Source organism: Lonchura striata, chromosome 12 (assembly GCF_050655825.1).
Source record: "Lonchura striata isolate lonStrDom1 chromosome 12, ASM5065582v1, whole genome shotgun sequence".
NCBI classification, from domain to species: domain Eukaryota; kingdom Metazoa; phylum Chordata; class Aves; order Passeriformes; family Estrildidae; genus Lonchura; species Lonchura striata.
This window is the reverse complement of record NC_140714.1, coordinates 22,127,855-22,146,103: the sequence shown is the minus strand read 5'-3', so window position 1 is coordinate 22,146,103 and position 18,249 is coordinate 22,127,855. Positions and strand designations below refer to the sequence as shown.

Here is an 18,249-nt window from a genome sequence, read left to right as displayed (position 1 = left end):
TAGTCAGAACTCTGGGCAGACATCCTTCCAACTTCTGATTAGGGCAGTAGCCTTGTTTTTGAGAAAAAGGTTAAGGGATTCATCGAAGGTAGCATTATTAAAATGTCAACAGGAGGTTATAATCAGCATGGAAGGGTTATTAAATAGTTCACAATGCAAGGGTGAGGAAAGCAGAAAACGTCAACAGAGCTTAAGAAGATAATTCCAGCCTTCCTGTTAAAAACAAATTTGCCATGCTTGTATGGAAAGTACTTACAAATAAACTGGCAGCTAGGATGTGATGTTCAAAATAGCACAGCTCACAGTTGGCGGAACAGAGGAAGGAATGTCAGTGTTTAAAGAGAGAACGTGAAGCAGCTCAGTATCATACCATGTCTTTAATGGATGCTTCAGAGAGAATAATCTGTTTGTTTTTAGCGGGTGGTTATACACAGTTTCAATGTCACCGGCAGAACTCTGGATAGTTTATCATTTTTAAGTTGAAAGCCAGCTGTATCACAGAGGGAAAGGGATTAGTTTCCTGTCAGCTTCCTTTTTGGAAAAAGCAATGTGTGCACGCTGCAAATATTTCCAGCTTGGGCTAAGTATGTTTGAAAATGCTTTTTGGTTGGAGTAATATTTTGATGGGCAAAGAGAGAGGACTTGCTTTCAGTTTTACATGTTTATGGAAGCGTTTTAAGAAATCTAAGGGCCTTTTTTTTTTATCCTTCCCTTTAAAAAGTACAAACTGTTCAAGAGTAGAAACTGGGAGAGTTTGGCCGGGGTTAACCCTCAGCTCTTCAGTGGGTGAAGAACATTCTTTTAGAAATTACTCTGTACTTTTTGAAGGGACAGCTGAGAGACAACAAGAGGGCTTTGGTTTTTAAGTACATATGAATGAAAGAAAAAAAAATACAGGGTGTGGTGGGAATGTGGAGTTTTACTTCTTTGGAGTTTCGATGTATCGTTCCTAAAACAAAAGGTAGGGGAAGTGCTGCTTGTACTGGTGCATGTCTGGAGTGTTTACTGAGTCTTTTGAAGGATTTTTTTAAAAAGTAAAATTTCGTTTTTCTGTCAGTGCTCTGTGTACACAGGATGAGACAGACAGTAAATAGTTCTGTGCAACATGAAAAGATGGAAGAGTGAAAGTGCATGTATTGCAACATGAGTGTGCTCTCCTGCAAATACAGCCCAAATACAAATTGCTGTTAGTCATCAGTGCTTCACAATACACCTAGGGCTCAGTTTAAAAATGTTTCCTATTGTGTGCAACCATTTTAATATAAAAGGTATTTTCCCTTTCCTTTATTCCTTAGCAATAACAGCATTTTTGTGAAAAAAAGTAGTCTCTTTGCCAGATAGATGCTATTGAGCTTTCTTCACCTGAAACCATGTTGCTTTCTATTAGCTAGAAACACTATCCCTTGGGATGCTTTTATTCCAAAACCTGCCAAAAGTATCCCATGGGAGCCATCTTTCACTAGCAGGGAAAGAAAGAGATTTCTCTTGCAAGTACTTTTCCCCAAATTTAGTTTTCAGAAACATCATAGCTCTCAAGATCCATTAAATTCTAATCTCCACAAAAGTAATCCTTCTATGTCAAATTGTAATATAAGGGTAAGAAAATACTGCTTTAATTGGTCAAAGCAAAGAAAGACACAAATAAGCATCTGTCATTTTGAATAGAGAAGCTTGGAAATAAGCAGTCTTATAAGAAATTAGAAGTTTTCATTCCTTTTACAGAGTAGCTCCTGAGTGACGTAGTCAGGATGTTATTATTAATTAGTGCATAAAGTTAAATAATTCTTGAAACCTCCATTCTCCTGTTTGACTCGCGCTCTAAAGATGTCATGGGCGTGACAGATTGAGATTTACTAAAACTACAGCAATAACTGCAGCAAAATCTGCTGCTTGTCATGAAAGCCACATTCCATGTAACACCTGCATGGGAACAGTATAACTTGCTAGATGCCTACACAAAATGAAAGTAAAGCAGAACAGTGCTGTTTGCTGTTGAGAATTTTGGAGTGGTGGGCTCACCCGAGGCTTTTGCTGTCTCTGTTTGTTGTGCAGCGTTGAGGGGGAGGCTCCCAGCAGCGAGACCGGCACGTCCCTGGATAGCCCCTCCGGCTACCCGCAGGGCCCTATAACGCACAGCTCCGCCCTGAGCCCCGAGCACTACGAGCATCCCTACGGGCTCTACTCCATCGCGCCCGGCCAGCAGCGAGCCCGCCGGCCCAAGCTCCAGCACTCCACCTCCATCCTGCGCAAACAGGCCGAGGAGGAAGCCATCAAACGCTCCAGATCGCTTTCGGAGAGCTATGAACTCTCTTCAGACCTACAGGATAAGCAGGTATTTGAGCTCTGGGACCTCATTTGTGTCTGTGAATTGGGAGAAGTCTTTTCTAGCATCACTTCAATTGGGACTTTGAACCCCGTTATTCTTTGTCCCATACATCTGTTCCACCTCCTAGAGAAAAGTGTAAAAGATATTAACAGATTAATTAAGATTTAAGAGATTTAACAGTTAATACTGTTAAAAGTAAAAACAGTTCTTGGAATTGAGATTTTATGCTCCAGGAGCATGCTAGAATGTAATTGTAAAAAATATTTTTCTAAGAAAATGAATAATTTTGAAACCTGTGTGTTTTTGTTGTCACAGAAAGGAAGGAAGAACTTATTGCAACTGATATTCTCTTATATCTGTGAGGTGAATTAATATACTTTTGTGTTTTATGGTGGAATTTGCAGATGACTATTCCGTTCATCATTGGAGTTTTGAGTTTTTACTTTCAAAACCAGTATATATAAAGTATAATAAAGTGGTTATGAGAGTTAAATGTTCTTGTGAGACTCTACCCTTGTCCCGAGCTGCACGAAGTGACAAGAGGTGTGTGTGTTGCCTGGCAGGTGGAGATGCTAGAACGGAAGTATGGGGGCCGTCTGATAACCAGACATGCTGCCCGCACCATCCAGACCGCCTTCCGCCAGTATCAGATGAACAAGAACTTTGAGCGCCTGCGCAGTTCTATGTCCGAGAACCGCATGTCAAGGCGCATCGTCCTGTCCAATATGAGAATGCAGTTTTCCTTTGAAGGACCTGAGAAAGTCCACAGCTCCTACTTCGAGGGGAAGCAAGTTTCTGTTACAAATGATGGTTCAAAGCTGGGCTCCCTGGTACCGTCAGAGTGCAATGAGCTCGGGGAGACGGCTACCATGAAGTCCCCGGCAGCGTCCACTGATTTCTCTGATGCTATAACAGAACTGGAGGATGCTTTTTCGAGGCAGGTGAAATCCCTGGCGGAATCCATCGACGACGCGCTGAACTGCCGCAGTCTACATTCAGATGAAATCCAGAGCGTGGAGCAGGTTAGGAGCCGGGAGATGGAGAGGGAGAGCTGTGCCCCAAGCAAACCAGCGATCCACAATGTGGATCACAGGAAACTGGACGAGATGACAGCGTCCTACAGCGATGTCACGTTGTACATCGACGAGGAAGAGCTGTCCCCACCCCTGCCGCTCTCCCAGTCCGTGGACAGGCCGTCCAGCACGGAGTCGGACTTGAGGCTCCGCTCCGTGAACTCTTCCCAAGAGTACTGGTCCATGACCCACAAGGATGATAAGATAGACACTGATACGAGCTGCAGGAGTACCCCATCACTGGAATGTCAGGAGCAGAGGATGAGGATGGATCACCTCCCTCTTCTCACTATCGAGCCGCCCAGTGACAGTTCCGTGGACTTGAGCGATCGCTCAGAGAGAGGCTCATTAAAGAGACAGAATGCGTATGACCGAGGCATCACCAGCCAGCAAGGCAGCCCTAAACATATCCCTCACAGCATTGCTGCCAAGATCATCACCCGGGAGGAGCAGGAGGCCAGGCACAGGGCTAGGCCCATAGACAGTCACTTGGCCATCAATGGCACAGCAAACAGGCAAAGCAAATCAGAGTCTGATTACTCTGATGGAGACAACGACAGCATCAACAGCACTTCCAACTCCAATGATACAATAAATTGCAGCTCAGAATCCTCTTCTAGGGACAGCCTAAGGGAGCAAACCTTGAGCAAACAAACCTACCACAAAGAGACTCGCAACAGCTGGGATTCCCCTGCCTTCAGTAACGATGTTATCAGGAAACGCCATTATAGGATTGGTCTGAATCTTTTTAACAAGTAAGTACAGCAGTTCCTGCCTTCCTCAGTGTCACTGAGAATGAACCAGCAATATTCTTCTTGTATCAGGTAAGGTAAGAAAGGTCTGGTACTGACCTTTAAATGAATAAACAAGGTGCTTGTGGTGACTGTTCATATTCAAGTTTAAGTTGATGTCTTCATAGTTTAACAGCTTCAGGAAAAAAAGAAAAAATATAATTATGTGTATAGGAATGGTAGTAAATTATTGAAGATTAATCCAACTCCTTTCTTGGGGAAAAATATGGTGGCTTGATCCTGATCCATTTTTTGGTGTTATGTTATAAAAAAGTCAGATTTCTTCCTACCCTAATCATGTAGGTGGTGTAAAACTCATCAGACAGGAATTAGAAACAGCATGCAGCATATGATGAGTTTCCTGTTTAACACTGGAAGGCCCTGGAATTTGTTCAGTAGATTTCATTAAAACTGTGATGCTAAAAGCCAATGCACTGAATATTTTTTATACTAAATGAATGTTCATAATTTATCACAGAGCTATCACAAAATTTGTATTTCTGCCTATGACGGATAGCTTTCCTATGTTTTCCCTGTGGCTTGAGTGATTTCAGGCCTCCTTTTTTTAGCAGTGCTTTGATGTATTTGGATTGATAGGTTGGTGGTTTCTCATGTATTTGTTGTAACATTGCAGTCAATTAAAGCTTTTTGGTGCCATCACATGAGCTGTGCATTACAGCCCCAAGTTTGGCTGTAAACACTTTCAGGTTTAGCTTTTAATCTGTGTGAAAATGCCTTTATGGGAGTTTCCAGCCAATTGGAATTATGCAAGTCGTAGGATCGCTGCTTATGAAGGTGAATGGGTAGTAAAATACATCAATTAGTTCTTTTTTAGAAGATTTGAAAATAACATCCTTGGCTGGGCAAGTGGGGAGGAAGGTGTTGGTGCTGTTGGCTGACATTTAACACTTGGTGCTTGCCTGAGTTTTGCACAGCAATTAAGCCTTGAGCAGTCAATGCTCAGTGAACCTCAGGCTTGGCAAGAGTGTTTGGAATCAGCTGCAGAAGGGTGTAGGGAAAAATGAATGGAAAAAGTGCCCAGGCAGCATGCAGAGGTGAATGAGAGCATTGGAAGCTGTCAGGTGCTGCTAGTGACACATCAGTAGGAGGCTAAAAGTGAAAAATAAACATCAGGAACAGACAAGAATAGAGGCAGTTGTTTGAAACGGATCGAAGTGACCTTGCTGCACGGACTTGCACAAAGATAAACCTGTTTTCTGTATTGATGTGAGTGATGTGCAGCTCCTCAGCAGTGAGTGTTGCAGGACAGGACTCTGCAAAATTGCAGGCAGCACCTCTGAGTGGCATCTTTTGCTCTGTAATTTTCTTTTCCCCACTCTCTTTTACCTCCAGCATTGAAAGCAAAGATTGTCATTACTTTCTGCTAAGTCAGTGTGATTCTATTGATTCCACAGACACTCCCCAAGTATCACACATATTCCACATGCCTTGGGTTTTGATTATGGCTCTTCAAGTCTGAGGATTGTGACATTTTCCTTAATGTGCAGTGTCAGGTATTGAACTATCATAGAGTGTGATGGTACATGAGTCTGTAAATTCTTTTGAAAAGGGAGCTGGAGAACCTTCAAAACTTTATTCTTATGAAAGCTCAGGAGTCTCTAGAGAGTGCATCAGGTAAGATTGCAAATTGCATCTTGAGGTGAGTGGTCAGTGCAGTGGCCAGGTCAATGCAGCAGTCACTTCACTGTCTTTTCACCACATTATCTTCACAACACGTTTGTGATCACAAAACAAGGGAGCAATGACAGTGTTGGCAGCAACTCCTGGGAGGATGTGTGCTCCACCCAGGAGGAAGCACTGAAAGAAGGGGCTTTGAACTTAGCTAGTACAAGAAGGCAAGTTTTTTTCCAAATGTCTGCATCTACCAGAGGAAATTTTAGGCATGTCTTGTACAAGGAGTTCAGGTTAATTTCACTGTGTCTTTGAAATCTTCCTTGCTAATTACGATCCCAAGCCTTAATTAACAAATGTCCTTTCTTTGTGGTACATGAAGTTTGGCTGAAATGCAAAGAATTAAGAACCTTAAAGAAGTGCATGAATTGTAGCAAATACTTTGCTTTGTTCAGCAGAAGTGGTAAAAGTATTAGAATTTTAAAAGCATGGAAAATTACTGTCATCTCAATTGAAATTTCAGTTTTTAGCTTTCCTGGCTTTCCTATTTTAATAACAATTTTCAGAAGCCAAAGTGCAGTTTTCTTATCAGAGGCTCTTTGTTAGGATAGGCAGTTATGGGTGGTGTAAAAGTTGAGCACAGCTGGTGGTCCAGTTCACTTAGTCACTGATAGATGCAAAACATCAGTAGCACAAAGCTCCCTGGAGAATGGAGAACACAGGACATTGAGAAAAAATTACAGGTAATTGAAAATCACTTTTCTGGGAGTTCTATTGGAAGGTGTCCCTGCACATGGCAGAAGGTTTGGAAGAAATCATCGTTATGATCCCTCCAGCCCAAGCCATTCTGCGATTACCATGGAATTTTTTTCAAAGTGTAACTTGGCCTTCAGTTTGGAACCTTAGTGTTGATTAAAGAAGTGCACTTTTCAAAGGCATTTTATAGTGGCCCGTAAGCTAGAAGGTAAAGTAATCCCCCCAAATGGAATGATTTCTGCCAAAGAAATTGCAAGTGAGTAACAGCTTCTGTGCATTGCCGTGGCTCTGAATGGCAGCAGTGATTTCCCCCTGGCAATGGGCTGGCAGTGTGTGCTCCCATTCATTCCTCCCCCAAGGAAGGGCTGCAGGTGCGTGCCCAGAGTGCAGCAGCTCCCAGGGAGCCTTGGGCAGGCCAGCTGTGTTGAATTAGGCATTTTCTTCAGTGGAGCTGGAAAGGGATGTGGACTGGGAGAATTGCACGAGAAACTGTTCCTCCCTCACAGGGCAGAAGGAAAACACTACCTAGAAAGGTTTATTTTGCAGGCTGCAAATCCTGCCAATGCAAATCCAGCCTTCGAGGCTGGTTTGCTTATAAACAAGGCTTCAAGAGGCCTTTTGACTGCTGCTTTAAAAACAAAAACAAGGAGAAAAAAAAGTTTAAAAGAGCTGTGATTTCATTCTCCTGTTTGTTTTGACTGCAGGCTGGAAATACCAGGTTTACCAGTTATTGCACCCCATTCTGGTAGGATTTTCAGGTTCCATCCTGCTCCTGATGCGCTGATGGTTCTGAGAGATTAACTCAGAAGTGTTTAACCTCATCAGTGTGAGGGGACGTGTCCTGCCCCTGGGTCAGCAGTGCAGGGCTGGCATTCTGTGCTCGAGGATTGCCACAGAGCCTTGTGCCACCACGGGGGTGACAGCAGCTCCGGGTCCCTGCCAAGTGTTTGTGGCTGCCACGTGTGCTTGTTGCTAACACTACCTGGGGTTGCTGTGTCCCCTGCCCGTGGTGACACACCCGGCAGGGCCGTGGCAGGGAAAGGGACAGGGCAGTGCCTGCTCAGCACTCTTGGGCACAGGGCACAAACACCTCCTGTGCTAACGAAGCAGTGTCAGCAAAACGGGGACAACGTCAGACTGGCACAGTGGTTTGAAAACTCATTGCAGCTGTGCCTAGTGTTACAGAAGATGGGAGATAAGGGTTAGCATTGCTCAGACTCGGTTTTTAATCTCGCAGAGCCTGGAGCCATGTTTAGTGTCTCCTCTGGGATATCAGCTGTTGGCAGGCTCTGTAAATGGTCCTCCCATCTGGCAGGGTTCCTGTGGCATTGTGTTCCTTGCCATGGGAGCCAGTCTTGCTGGGGCTGATTGCTGACATTGCTGGTGAGGAGAGACTGCAAAGTGCAGCACAGGGGCTGTTTCACTGCTCTCAGCTTTATGCCAGGGCATAGTTTAGGCTTTACATCCTAATCCTACATGTACTACTTGGGGATACATGAACGTGACGCCACTTTACAGTGCTAGAACAGAGCCTGGGACAGCAATAATTTTACAATAAATTTTCCCAGATGCGTTTCACCCCCCCACCTCCCTTCTTTTGTCTTCTTTTCCTCTCTGGAAAGGGCAGTGACAGATGGAGAACTGTTCCCCACGTGTCCTCAGTACATTACAATGGTCTGTGCTGGAGGGTTTGCTGTATCTTCTTTTATAATGGACCATTATCAAGGTTCCTGCTATTCCAAAGTTCTCCCAAAGGATTTATTGACAAGAGATAAAAAGGCTTCAGTATCTGTTTGCAATATGCAATGATGTATCATCGTTAGCCCTGAAAGCTCTACTGGCTTCCTTTATTGCACAGTGGGGATGATTTTATTCCGATTTAAAACCCCCTGTTGATATGAATTGGATACTAATTCCAGAAGTAGTTTTTCTAACATTTCTAGATTTCCTGGAATATTAGTTTAAGATTTTTTTTTATTTTACTAAGCCGATATGAGAGGAATTTGCTGAGTGCTGGTGGGATTATACCAAAGACAATATTACAAATTACAGTTTCTAGAAAAATTCTTCTTGGAAATCTGAGGCGTACAATAATAATATTGTGAGAAGGCACATTTTTCATTTCCCCATAAAGCAGCTGTAACTGTTCAACAGATGTATAAGGTTTCCATCATTTTCCATCTCCAGGTAGAGACTGAAGGTGATTTGGATTCCTGTGTATACTGTCACACTCAGAAAGTGCTGCAAGCTTTGTTTCTATTTGAAATCCTTAAAAGTTGCCAAATGTTACTTACTTGGTTTTTAAAAAATAGTTTTGCAAGTAGTTGTTAATTTAACTCCTGTAATAAGTGCAGTAATTTGGTGTTCTCAATTTACACCTTTCATACTCATAATGAATTTCAGTTAAGATGCTGAACATAGTTCTGTATTGCTTAGAGTCAGTCTCATCCATTCTAATATCTGGTCTCTAAACATGTGCTTTTGGACCATCCTCCTTTCAATTAGAATTTGGAAGCTTATTGGAAGCATTTCTAATTATTTTAAACTTTGTAAATAGAGATTTTAAGTAGGAGGGAGAAGGTGTAAATCAAATGGAGTTCATTCTCCTTGCCTGTGAACCAATTATTTTATTTTGCCAGCTGATCCCTAATATCTGCAATGATTTTTTTTTTTTTTTTTTTTTTTTTTTTTTTTTTTTTGAATCATTTGATAGAAAGAGGAAGGGGGAGAGGAGAGGCTTGGCCAGGATTTCACAACAGAGCCATTTGCTGTCCTCGTGTGTGTGCTGACAGGAACTTTGCTGTTGTTGCAACATCTGGACTGCAGATTATTCAGGCGCAGTTGGTTCCAACAAAAATTAAAATCAAAGCACTCCATGTAACTTGTCCTCTAACATGCCGAGGAGTTAGTAAGTGGAGAAGAATGTTCTTAGTATGACTCTCATTATTTCTAAAAACATTTAGCCCTAAGTGAGAACACCCAAAGAAAAAAAAAGCTTTGTGTGTTTTGCTTTGTTCTGTGCGTGTTTTATCTTTTCTCCCGGAGGAGCCATTTTTCCTCCTTTTTTTTCCAAAACAAGTGCTTTGATTAGCATAAATTATATCCCATCTAAAACAGCTGAAATGTAGACCCAATAGTAAATTGAAGTGCCGCATTCAAATATGGGCACGGGGATTCCTTTTATTGCCATTAAATTCAATATAAACTTTCCCAAATACTGCAAGCAAGTGTGGCTTTGCTGGAAGCAGCAATAGCTGAGTGTGAGTGGCCGGCCCTGGATCCCTGCAAGAACCATTACCTCATCCCTGCCTCCAGCTCCGGCTGTCCTTAAACATTCCAGGCACACTCCTGCCTCCCTGCTACGTGCCAGGAATGGGAGCTGAGCTCTGACAATGCCTGCGTGCCTCCTGTTGGGAAATGAGCCCATGAATGGAGGAATTTTGCTGGCTGAGCAGCTCCAGACAGTGGCTGATGGGGCTCCAGGTGTCTGAATTGGAATTCCTTCTGTCCAAACATCTCCAGTGGTCAAATTTTGAGGGTGTGACCAGCTGCGTTTGCAGGAATGCAGGGGACAGTTGGAATAGGGACATGGGAAGGCTGTGTAGGAAGAGTTGAGAAAAAGAGATGGTCTCATCAACTCTTTCTTGTGTAACAGTTCATATCTACCAACTGAATTAGGGTTTTGTAGGTTGTAATTGGCAAATCAGGAGATGTTTAAACTGTACTTGCTCAAAAGGTTTCCCTTTCAAAGGGAACGTGACTGTCAGAGTTTCCCATTTTTACTCAGCAGAGTTGCAGAACTTGAAGCTGAAGTGCTTCTGTTTGGTGTAACTGGTGAGGGTGTGGAAAGAGGATTTAGGGCAGGGACATGAGAAGACATAAAGACAGGGACTGTTCCTTAATTTAAAGGACAGTCATCCTGAAGTGTTGTTCCTGACAACACTTGCACAAACATGAGGGCAATATTTAGCCCTGGCACACAGTTCTGAGAGGCAGCCAGTTTTCCATATGTCTTGTCCCCAAGTGGAATGTGCTTTGCTCTGCTGACAGCTACCAAACTCCTTTCCCTGCTCTGTGAGAAATGCAGTGGGGTTAGAGAAGGTGAGAACACCCTCACAGAGTGTTTTGGTCCATTACTTTAACTTAAATACTTCCTTCTTATTGCCTTCTTTCTTGTGAGGAAGGAAGAAGTGGGAGGGACAAAAAAGCAGGCTGCCCACTGCCAAGAGAGGGAATAATGAGGAGGTAGGAAGGGCTCTGGCAGGATGACTCAGGGCTGTTTTCACTAGCAAGGACATGCCCAGCTACTGCATTGCGAGTGCTTGGGGTGTGCCTCTGTGCTTCTCCACTGTGCTGCCTGCTCTGTTCATCAGGAATTATGCTTCTAACACAGGAAAATCCTTTTTTCCAAAACAGCTTTAAACTCTATTTTCCCTGCTTTATTAGAATAAGCCAATCTTTCTGCTCAGGGGCTTTTAGGTGCCTTTGATATACTTTTTACCCCTTGATACACTTTTTACCCTTTTATAATCAGCTCTGATTCAGGCAATACTTTTCAGACCAACCTAAACATCCAGTAGCAGTAATAATGTTCAATATATAATTTTCTAGTACCTTGTTAGGAAATGATGCTGTAAAGAAACTGGTTGGTCAGGCAGAAAATAATGGTAGAACCACATAGGTCAGTTGCCCAATTTAGTGAAAATACACATCTACAGAGTTTCCTTTCTTTATTTTGCTCCCCCACCAAAGAGAACCAGGCACTGAGATCACTTCCTGGTGAAATCTTTCATGAGTGGAAATTAACTTTTTGTGAACAGAGGTTATCCAGGTAATTAGGTCTGATTGCAAGTGTGCCCTCACCTTCTCATCTGTGGTGGGAGGTCTTCAGTGAACTTTAGTGAATTAATATCCTAATGTAAGAGAAATCATCTCCACTGGGGGCAAACTGTAGTGCTCCTGCCCAAATCATGGGAATAACTATCTATCTCCCTGTTTCCTTGAGATGCAGAGGGGAGAAATGTGTTCTTTCCTGGCTGATTTTCCTGACCCAGGGATTTTTTCTTGTAGTTACTAGGAGATGCAATTTACAGCCAGTTTTTCTTTCTCTTCATTAAACGGTTGTGCAGTTGAGAAAAGCACAGCTCAGAGTTCCCACTCAGTTTCTCTCATTTTCCTCCTCTCAGTCCCCTTTTGCCTTGCTGTGGAGTGAACTGTGACAAGTTGTTTTGGCACTAGTTTTGGCAGTATTTTAAGGATATTGGTTTTTCCTTCTTAGACAGAAGGTTTAAAATAGACCTAGGGATTCTCTTGGCTTCAGTGCAGCAGCAGTGGGCTTTTCAGCAAAAGCAAAGCAAGAAATACAACCATAGAAACAAAATTGAGCTGTGTGCCAGACTAAGGAGAATGTTCAACTAGCTTGTTATTGCCAGCTTGGTTATTTTAAAATATTTAACTTCTTAAATGATGCTAAGAAAAGTCTTAAGTTCTTGCTTTAAAAAAGCCATCCCTGTTTTTTAGTGTTGAAGTAATGCTTATTTTTGTGACAACTGTAAATGTTTTCAAAATGAGATTGCTGGTATCAAAGGCAAGCAAGATTATTATTATTTCTTTTTTTTACAGAGGGCTGGCATCATACCTGCATTAAACTCTGCACCTCTGACATGAAAAGATTTAAAGATTTCTTGGGCAGCTGTGTGTTTGTGAAGTGTTCCTGTTTGCAGTGGTTTCTAACAGCCTCTAAGAAATGTTTGTACGTCTGGTTTGCTCGTTTTGAAATCGTCTCAGTTTCCCTGTAGCAGAGACAAGGAACCAACAAACATAGGTGTGCCTTCAGAAATCCTGGAGTTACAGAAGTTTCACCCAGCTTCTCACTCTCAGCCAGGCTGGCTTTGCCCCCTTGCCTCAGTCAGCTGTTAGAGCAGAATTCTTGTGGTTACTTACACTGTTCATAAATCCCTGCTTTAATGCAGATGATACTTCTGGCATTGCTGGGTATTGGAAGTGTCCTGTGCTTGTTTGTTAATTAATGCTCTCATTTTACAACTCTGTTATTGTCTGAGCTGTAAAAGGAAATACAGAGATTCCATGTGGTTTTGGGTGTTTTTAAGCTTTACATGTTCAGCACATCAGGGATGGGCAAGGCTTTATTCACCTTTGTGCTGTGGTTTTGTGGCAGGTTTCTGTTTGAGGCAGTGCTTGTTATGTTCTCTTCTCTTGGCTGCTGTAGACACAGGCAATTTATCCACACTGTGGCTTGGATACTACAAATGATGGTGCCGCTGTGGGGAGTGCTTGACTGGATTAAAAAATAAATAAATAAAAACCAAGCCAAACCAAACCACCAAACCACACTGCCAAAAAAACCCCACCAAAAATCAAAACATAAAACAACAACAACAAAGAAGAAACAAAAAATAAACCCAAACCCAAAACACACAAAACACCTTTTTGCCCTAATTCAGTTTGTCAGGAAATCCCAAGTCAGCAACAGGAATGTGAGAGGAGCCTGCTGCCAGTGCTGGCAGTGCTCACCCAGCTCAGCACTGGGCTGTACTGTGTTTGTCCTGCGCCAGGACTGGCTGCACCAGTAAACCAGGGCATCCTGTGCTGATCCCTCTTACCATCCCGAATCCAACTACAAGCTTCTCCTCCACCAAATTCATTTTTCAGAATGTTATAAATGAGAATTTATTCAGCCAGATTAAAAATAAGAAAAAAAAAATTTTATTAGCGGTCAAATTCTATCTAGCCAGCCACAAGGACAGAACAGAGCTGAGCCCAGGGTCGGCCCTGGGTGTGCAACAAGGAGTCAGCCTCAGGAGAGGTTTTCCCCTATGCCCACACACCTCCATCCTGGCACAAGCAGATTTTATAGGGAAAATTCCGCTTGAGGCCAAGATTTCAGCAATCAGTCTTTTCTTCAGAGTCCATAGGTTAATAAGATTTTCTTTTTTTTGGTGATGAGGAGAAATAATTCAATGTCCAGAGTAGGTGAATTCTTGATGAGAGTTACGGGAAGGCTGCATTCACATGGATCTGTCTGAGGATTTCCATGATATCCATCTCGGGCCATTTGTGCGATGATCAGCACCGATGATCAACACCTGGAGTCCGGATGGCCAGCACCTGGCCGAGCCACATCCTTTTACTTGTAAATCAGTTTCCAATATACACCCAGTCTCGCCTGCAAGGGGAGGGAGCTAATACAATGGGCATAATATAACAATTATCCAATATTACATATTTCGTACAAGGAATGGTGTGAATTATATTTACTACACATAACAAGAATCACTGCAGTGTTTTTATAAAAACAATATTTCATGAAAATTCAAGGACAACAGTTTGGATATGTTTAGGAAGTCAATCAGGTTTGACCCCTTCTCCAAAGGAGAAGCTGGCTTTCCTGCCTTCTCAACCTCTGGCAGGTCTTGAGCACTTCTGGATCTGGCCAGTACTCTCTAAGAAATGAGCTTATTAAAATATACTTGATCTGTTATTTTGAAGTTTGCATTAATCCTTCCATCATTTTATTTCCCTGAGAAGTCACTTCAAACCATCCTAAATGTCTTCTTATTAATCAGTTTCTGGCAAGATCCTTAGTCCTTCAATCAGCCTCTGAAAATCGTATGAAAAAGTTTTGCACATCTTCTGGTATTGATTTTTTCTTCTTTTAGTAGAGCCTTGTGATTTTTTTTTTTTTGGTTGTTTCATTTTACTTGTTTTATTGTTTTCATTTTGGTTGTTTTATTGGGTTTTTTCAGACAGAAGACATTTTTAAACTCAATTGGAAGCAACCTTGTAAATATCAAAAGTTCTCTAAATAACTACATCATCAGCTATGCAAGGTGCTAATGTTAGAGGGTTTATTTTGCTATTAGTTAATGTATTCAAATCTGAAAATAACTGCTCTGCTTCTGCTGCTTCCTCCAGTGCTATTTATAGATTTCTTATCTTGTCTGTTATTGGTCTGTGTAATTAACAAGCCATCAGTGGGAATTTTCCTAATCACAAAAGACTCTTAGTTGTAAGTACAAAATGGTCTGTGCCCAACTCTGAGCAGACAGAAATGAGGATAACTTATCCAGTCCTGTTCAGTCCTGACCCTTGTGTGTCCAACTTCCTTCTGCATCCAGTCAGAAAAAGTCAGGCTTTGCTGAAAAGGGGTGTTCAATATAAAACAGCTGGGTTTGCAGCAGAAAATCTCTGGCTGCTTGTGTTGGTCAAACCTGCCCTCCCCAAAGCCTGGTGTGAAAACCCTCCTTGGGAAGGAACAAATGAGTTTCTGGTGGTTTGCTGGAGGTTTGCGCCACAACCTTCACATCCTCCTGGTGCATTTAGGAAGCGACTACTTCAGACTTGGTGGTATTTGAAATTTCTGGTGTTGGAGATTACTTAAATTTCCATTATCCTATTTAGTTCTTCAGTTTCTCTGACTTCGAAATGAGGCAAAATGCTGCTTATGTCAAAAGCAGAAAGAAAATGCCCCCTTGAGTACATTTTTCTCTGAACCTGTTGTTAACTTCACTTTTGAAGTAAAATTTCCTTGGAAATGCAGCACTTCCAAGGACTCTGGAAGAGTCATCATTTTCTGGTAAGTACTTTTCCTGGTGAATAAGATAATGTCCCACCTGGTGGGAGGTGGGAAGGAGCTTAAAACAACAATAAAGCTCTGAGCCTGCCTTACTTACCAGATGATTGATCAAACAGGGAAGGAGCAGCCTTCATTCTTACAGCTTGGGGGTTCAGGTGTTATTTTCATATTATTGCTGCCAGGTTACAGCTTTTGTAACAAACTGGACTACTTTTAAATAATCCCAGACTGCAAAACTCCCTAATATTTCACTCCAGCATGAGGGGAGCATTGATAGGAAAAGAACTCTTGGCTTGCAGTATTTTGTAAATGGATTTTTAACTCTGTTTTGGACACTCACCTAGCCCGATTTGAAGGGTATATGAATCAAGAGACTTCGTATTACCAAGCCAGGGCAAAGCTTCTTAGGTGAAAAAGCTGACCCTGACTTACATAAAATTATACAACCAGAGAGGGGCTGATGAAAATTAAATTATTTTATCTTTGTGATGATTTTAAATGTTCAGGCTTATGCAGGTGTTAGGAATTCAGTTTGGTTTTTAGTACAGTAAGCAATGATCCAGCATTTTCTATATGTCAAGTAAAGGTGATATATGGATTAAGCTGTGGGTTTTGAGTGCTTTTTTCTGCTTTGACAGTCACTGCAGAGGAGCTCTCCTGGATTTGTATCTCTCTGAATTTACTGGACAAATGCAGCTTACTAACAAGGGGGATGGAGAAAACTTCCTGTTTTTGTTGGATGCTGTGAATTTAAATTTAGAAAGATTAAGGATTCTGAAATACAGTTTAAAAGCATAGGAACATAGCAATTACATTACTTGCAGAAAGGGACCTTTTAGTATGAAGGAGATTAGTTTTAGAAGATGACCATGTGTGTAATCTTATTTCAGATGAAAAGAGCCACAAAGCCTGATGCAAGAAATTGAGATTTGAGAACTCCCTTTTGATTAAATTATATATATTTCTCTGATCTGTCTAATTCTTAGTAGGGTATTAAGTGTATAATAATGGAATGTAAAAGAGTAAGAGAACTGAATGATGATGTATTTAGCAATGTTATTTGCAATTAAAACCCTGGGGAAGGGTTATAGTTGTGTGATCAACCTTGTATAAAAATAGTACGGTCACCTTGTCCTCTCTGATTGATTGATTTTGCTTGCCTTAAAGGAAATATCTTTTAGGTCATCCAGCAAGCTGCAAACCAACCACTCTTACAGGTGGACATTATAGCATAATTTCATGCAAAATAAAGCTGATGATGGAATTACTGATTCTGTAAAGATTATCCTTGAATATTTTTAAAAGCAATGATGGTTTTCTGCTGTGTTGCACTGCTGGATGATGCAGTGTGTAAGGGGGATTTTGCAGCACTTGAGAATAAAGCAGCATTTGGCTTTTTAAGCAATATATTTTATTGCCAGCTCTGTCCCAACCCTCCTCCCCAGCACACACTTCTTAAGAAGTTAAAATGAGTGGCTTTGCTTTGTTTTGGGATGTGAAAGTGATAATAGCTAAATCTGGAGCTGTATGAAGAGATGTAAAGAAACAGGGAAGGTGCCTGTCTGAAGGAGGGAAATCTGGGGCAGTGGGTGTGTTAAAGGAAGGAACTAAAAGTCTCAATTAGATGAGAGTTACACCATTTTTAATTGCTTCTTTTCGCTTGACTGGCTGTAGTTTTCCCCCTTATTTTTTCTTCTCTCCTCTGGCTAGTGACACCACTTCAGATGTTTTTATTCATTAAGTTTAACTTTTGCCAGCAGGCAGGGGGAAGGTCAGGGGAGCTCTTTTTGTTTCTTGTTTTTCAGCAGCAGCTTTTCAGTTCAGTTTCTGGAAGGTACCTCTCTCCCAGCAACAGGAACTTTTAGTAGCTGGTGTTGGGCTTTGTTCCACTGGCAAGGGAGCCTGTTTGCATCCAGAGCCTCTCCTTGGGAGGGTTCTGGAGCAGGGAATGTGTTAAAACAGGGAAAGATGTGTCTCAAAGCTGTCAGCTCTTAGCAGTGAGTAATGCATTCAACTGCGCATTCTTGCAGCTACACGAGCCTATCCTGTTGGGACATTGGTTAAAAGTGATTGAATATATTGACCATAATTGGCAGAACTGTTGTGGAATATTAATCAGATGTGATCAGGAGCAATTGAAGGAAATTCATGCTTTTACACTCTCATTTCTCCTCAGAAAACCCGAAAAAGGAGTCCAGTACCTCATTGAGCGGGGATTTGTGCCCGACACTCCCGTTGGGGTTGCCCACTTCCTGCTGCAGAGGAAAGGGCTCAGCCGGCAGATGATCGGAGAGTTCCTGGGCAATCGGCAGAAGCAGTTCAACAGGGACGTGTTAGAGTGAGTGCTGCGGGGAGGGGCTGGCCACTGCCCCGTGGTACCTCTGCTGTCTCCATGCTTCACGGAAATACTGCTTCCTTCCCCTCCCCATCCCCAACGTTGGCCAGCGTGTTTCTGGGGGTCCTTAATTGTGTTGATTACTTCATTTGGAGTCTGCACATATGCTTGACACCTTGGAATGTGAAAAGGGCTTTTGACACTCTAACAGAACTTGCAGTAATGGGCAGCCTGTGAGCATTATTGCAGAACTGATAATAAAGTTTAGGTGAGGATTGGAAAGGGTGTGAGAAATGGCAGGCTCATTGTTTCGTTGTGCTTCTGCATAAAAGTAAAAATATTAAAAGCAAGGGGAATAAATTACTTGCTGTTAATCTACATTAGTTAGAGTGTTACTGGAAGAAAAATATGAGCTACTGCAATTTGTTATTGTATAGCTATACATTTAAGAAAAAGCTTTTAAAAGTGGATAGTGCTTTCTGTGGTTTCTGCATTACAATGCTGTTACTTGCAGTGATTCATGTCTGGTCATTTCAAAACTAAAAGCTGAGCTTAAAGGAAATTTATAAGCTTCTGATTTTAAAGCAGTCTTTAAACCAAGTATTAGAATGACATAGTTCATGTTGCTGATTATATTAAAATGGTTCCTAAAAGGGACTGTATTTTCAGAGCAAGAAAGTAATTATTTCTCCATAAATGTTAACTGAAAGTCATGGCAAATGATGAGGAGATGAGAGATA

The 18,249-nt window shown here is 41.9% G+C and overlaps 1 protein-coding gene across 18 annotated transcripts in view; it reads left to right on the top strand.

Annotated features, from left to right (window-relative positions):
* Positions 1-18,249, top strand: part of IQSEC1 (IQ motif and Sec7 domain ArfGEF 1) — a 279,361-nt gene that overhangs the window by 237,938 nt on the left and 23,174 nt on the right. For all 18 annotated transcript variants that reach the window (XM_085590826.1, XM_085590821.1, XM_085590824.1 and 15 more), the window contains 3 exons: positions 2,053-2,332; positions 2,890-4,154; positions 17,351-17,512. In XM_085590826.1, the coding sequence (XP_085446952.1) occupies positions 2,053-2,332; positions 2,890-4,154; positions 17,351-17,512 (1,707 nt within the window). The remainder of the gene's footprint in view (positions 1-2,052; positions 2,333-2,889; positions 4,155-17,350; positions 17,513-18,249) is intronic.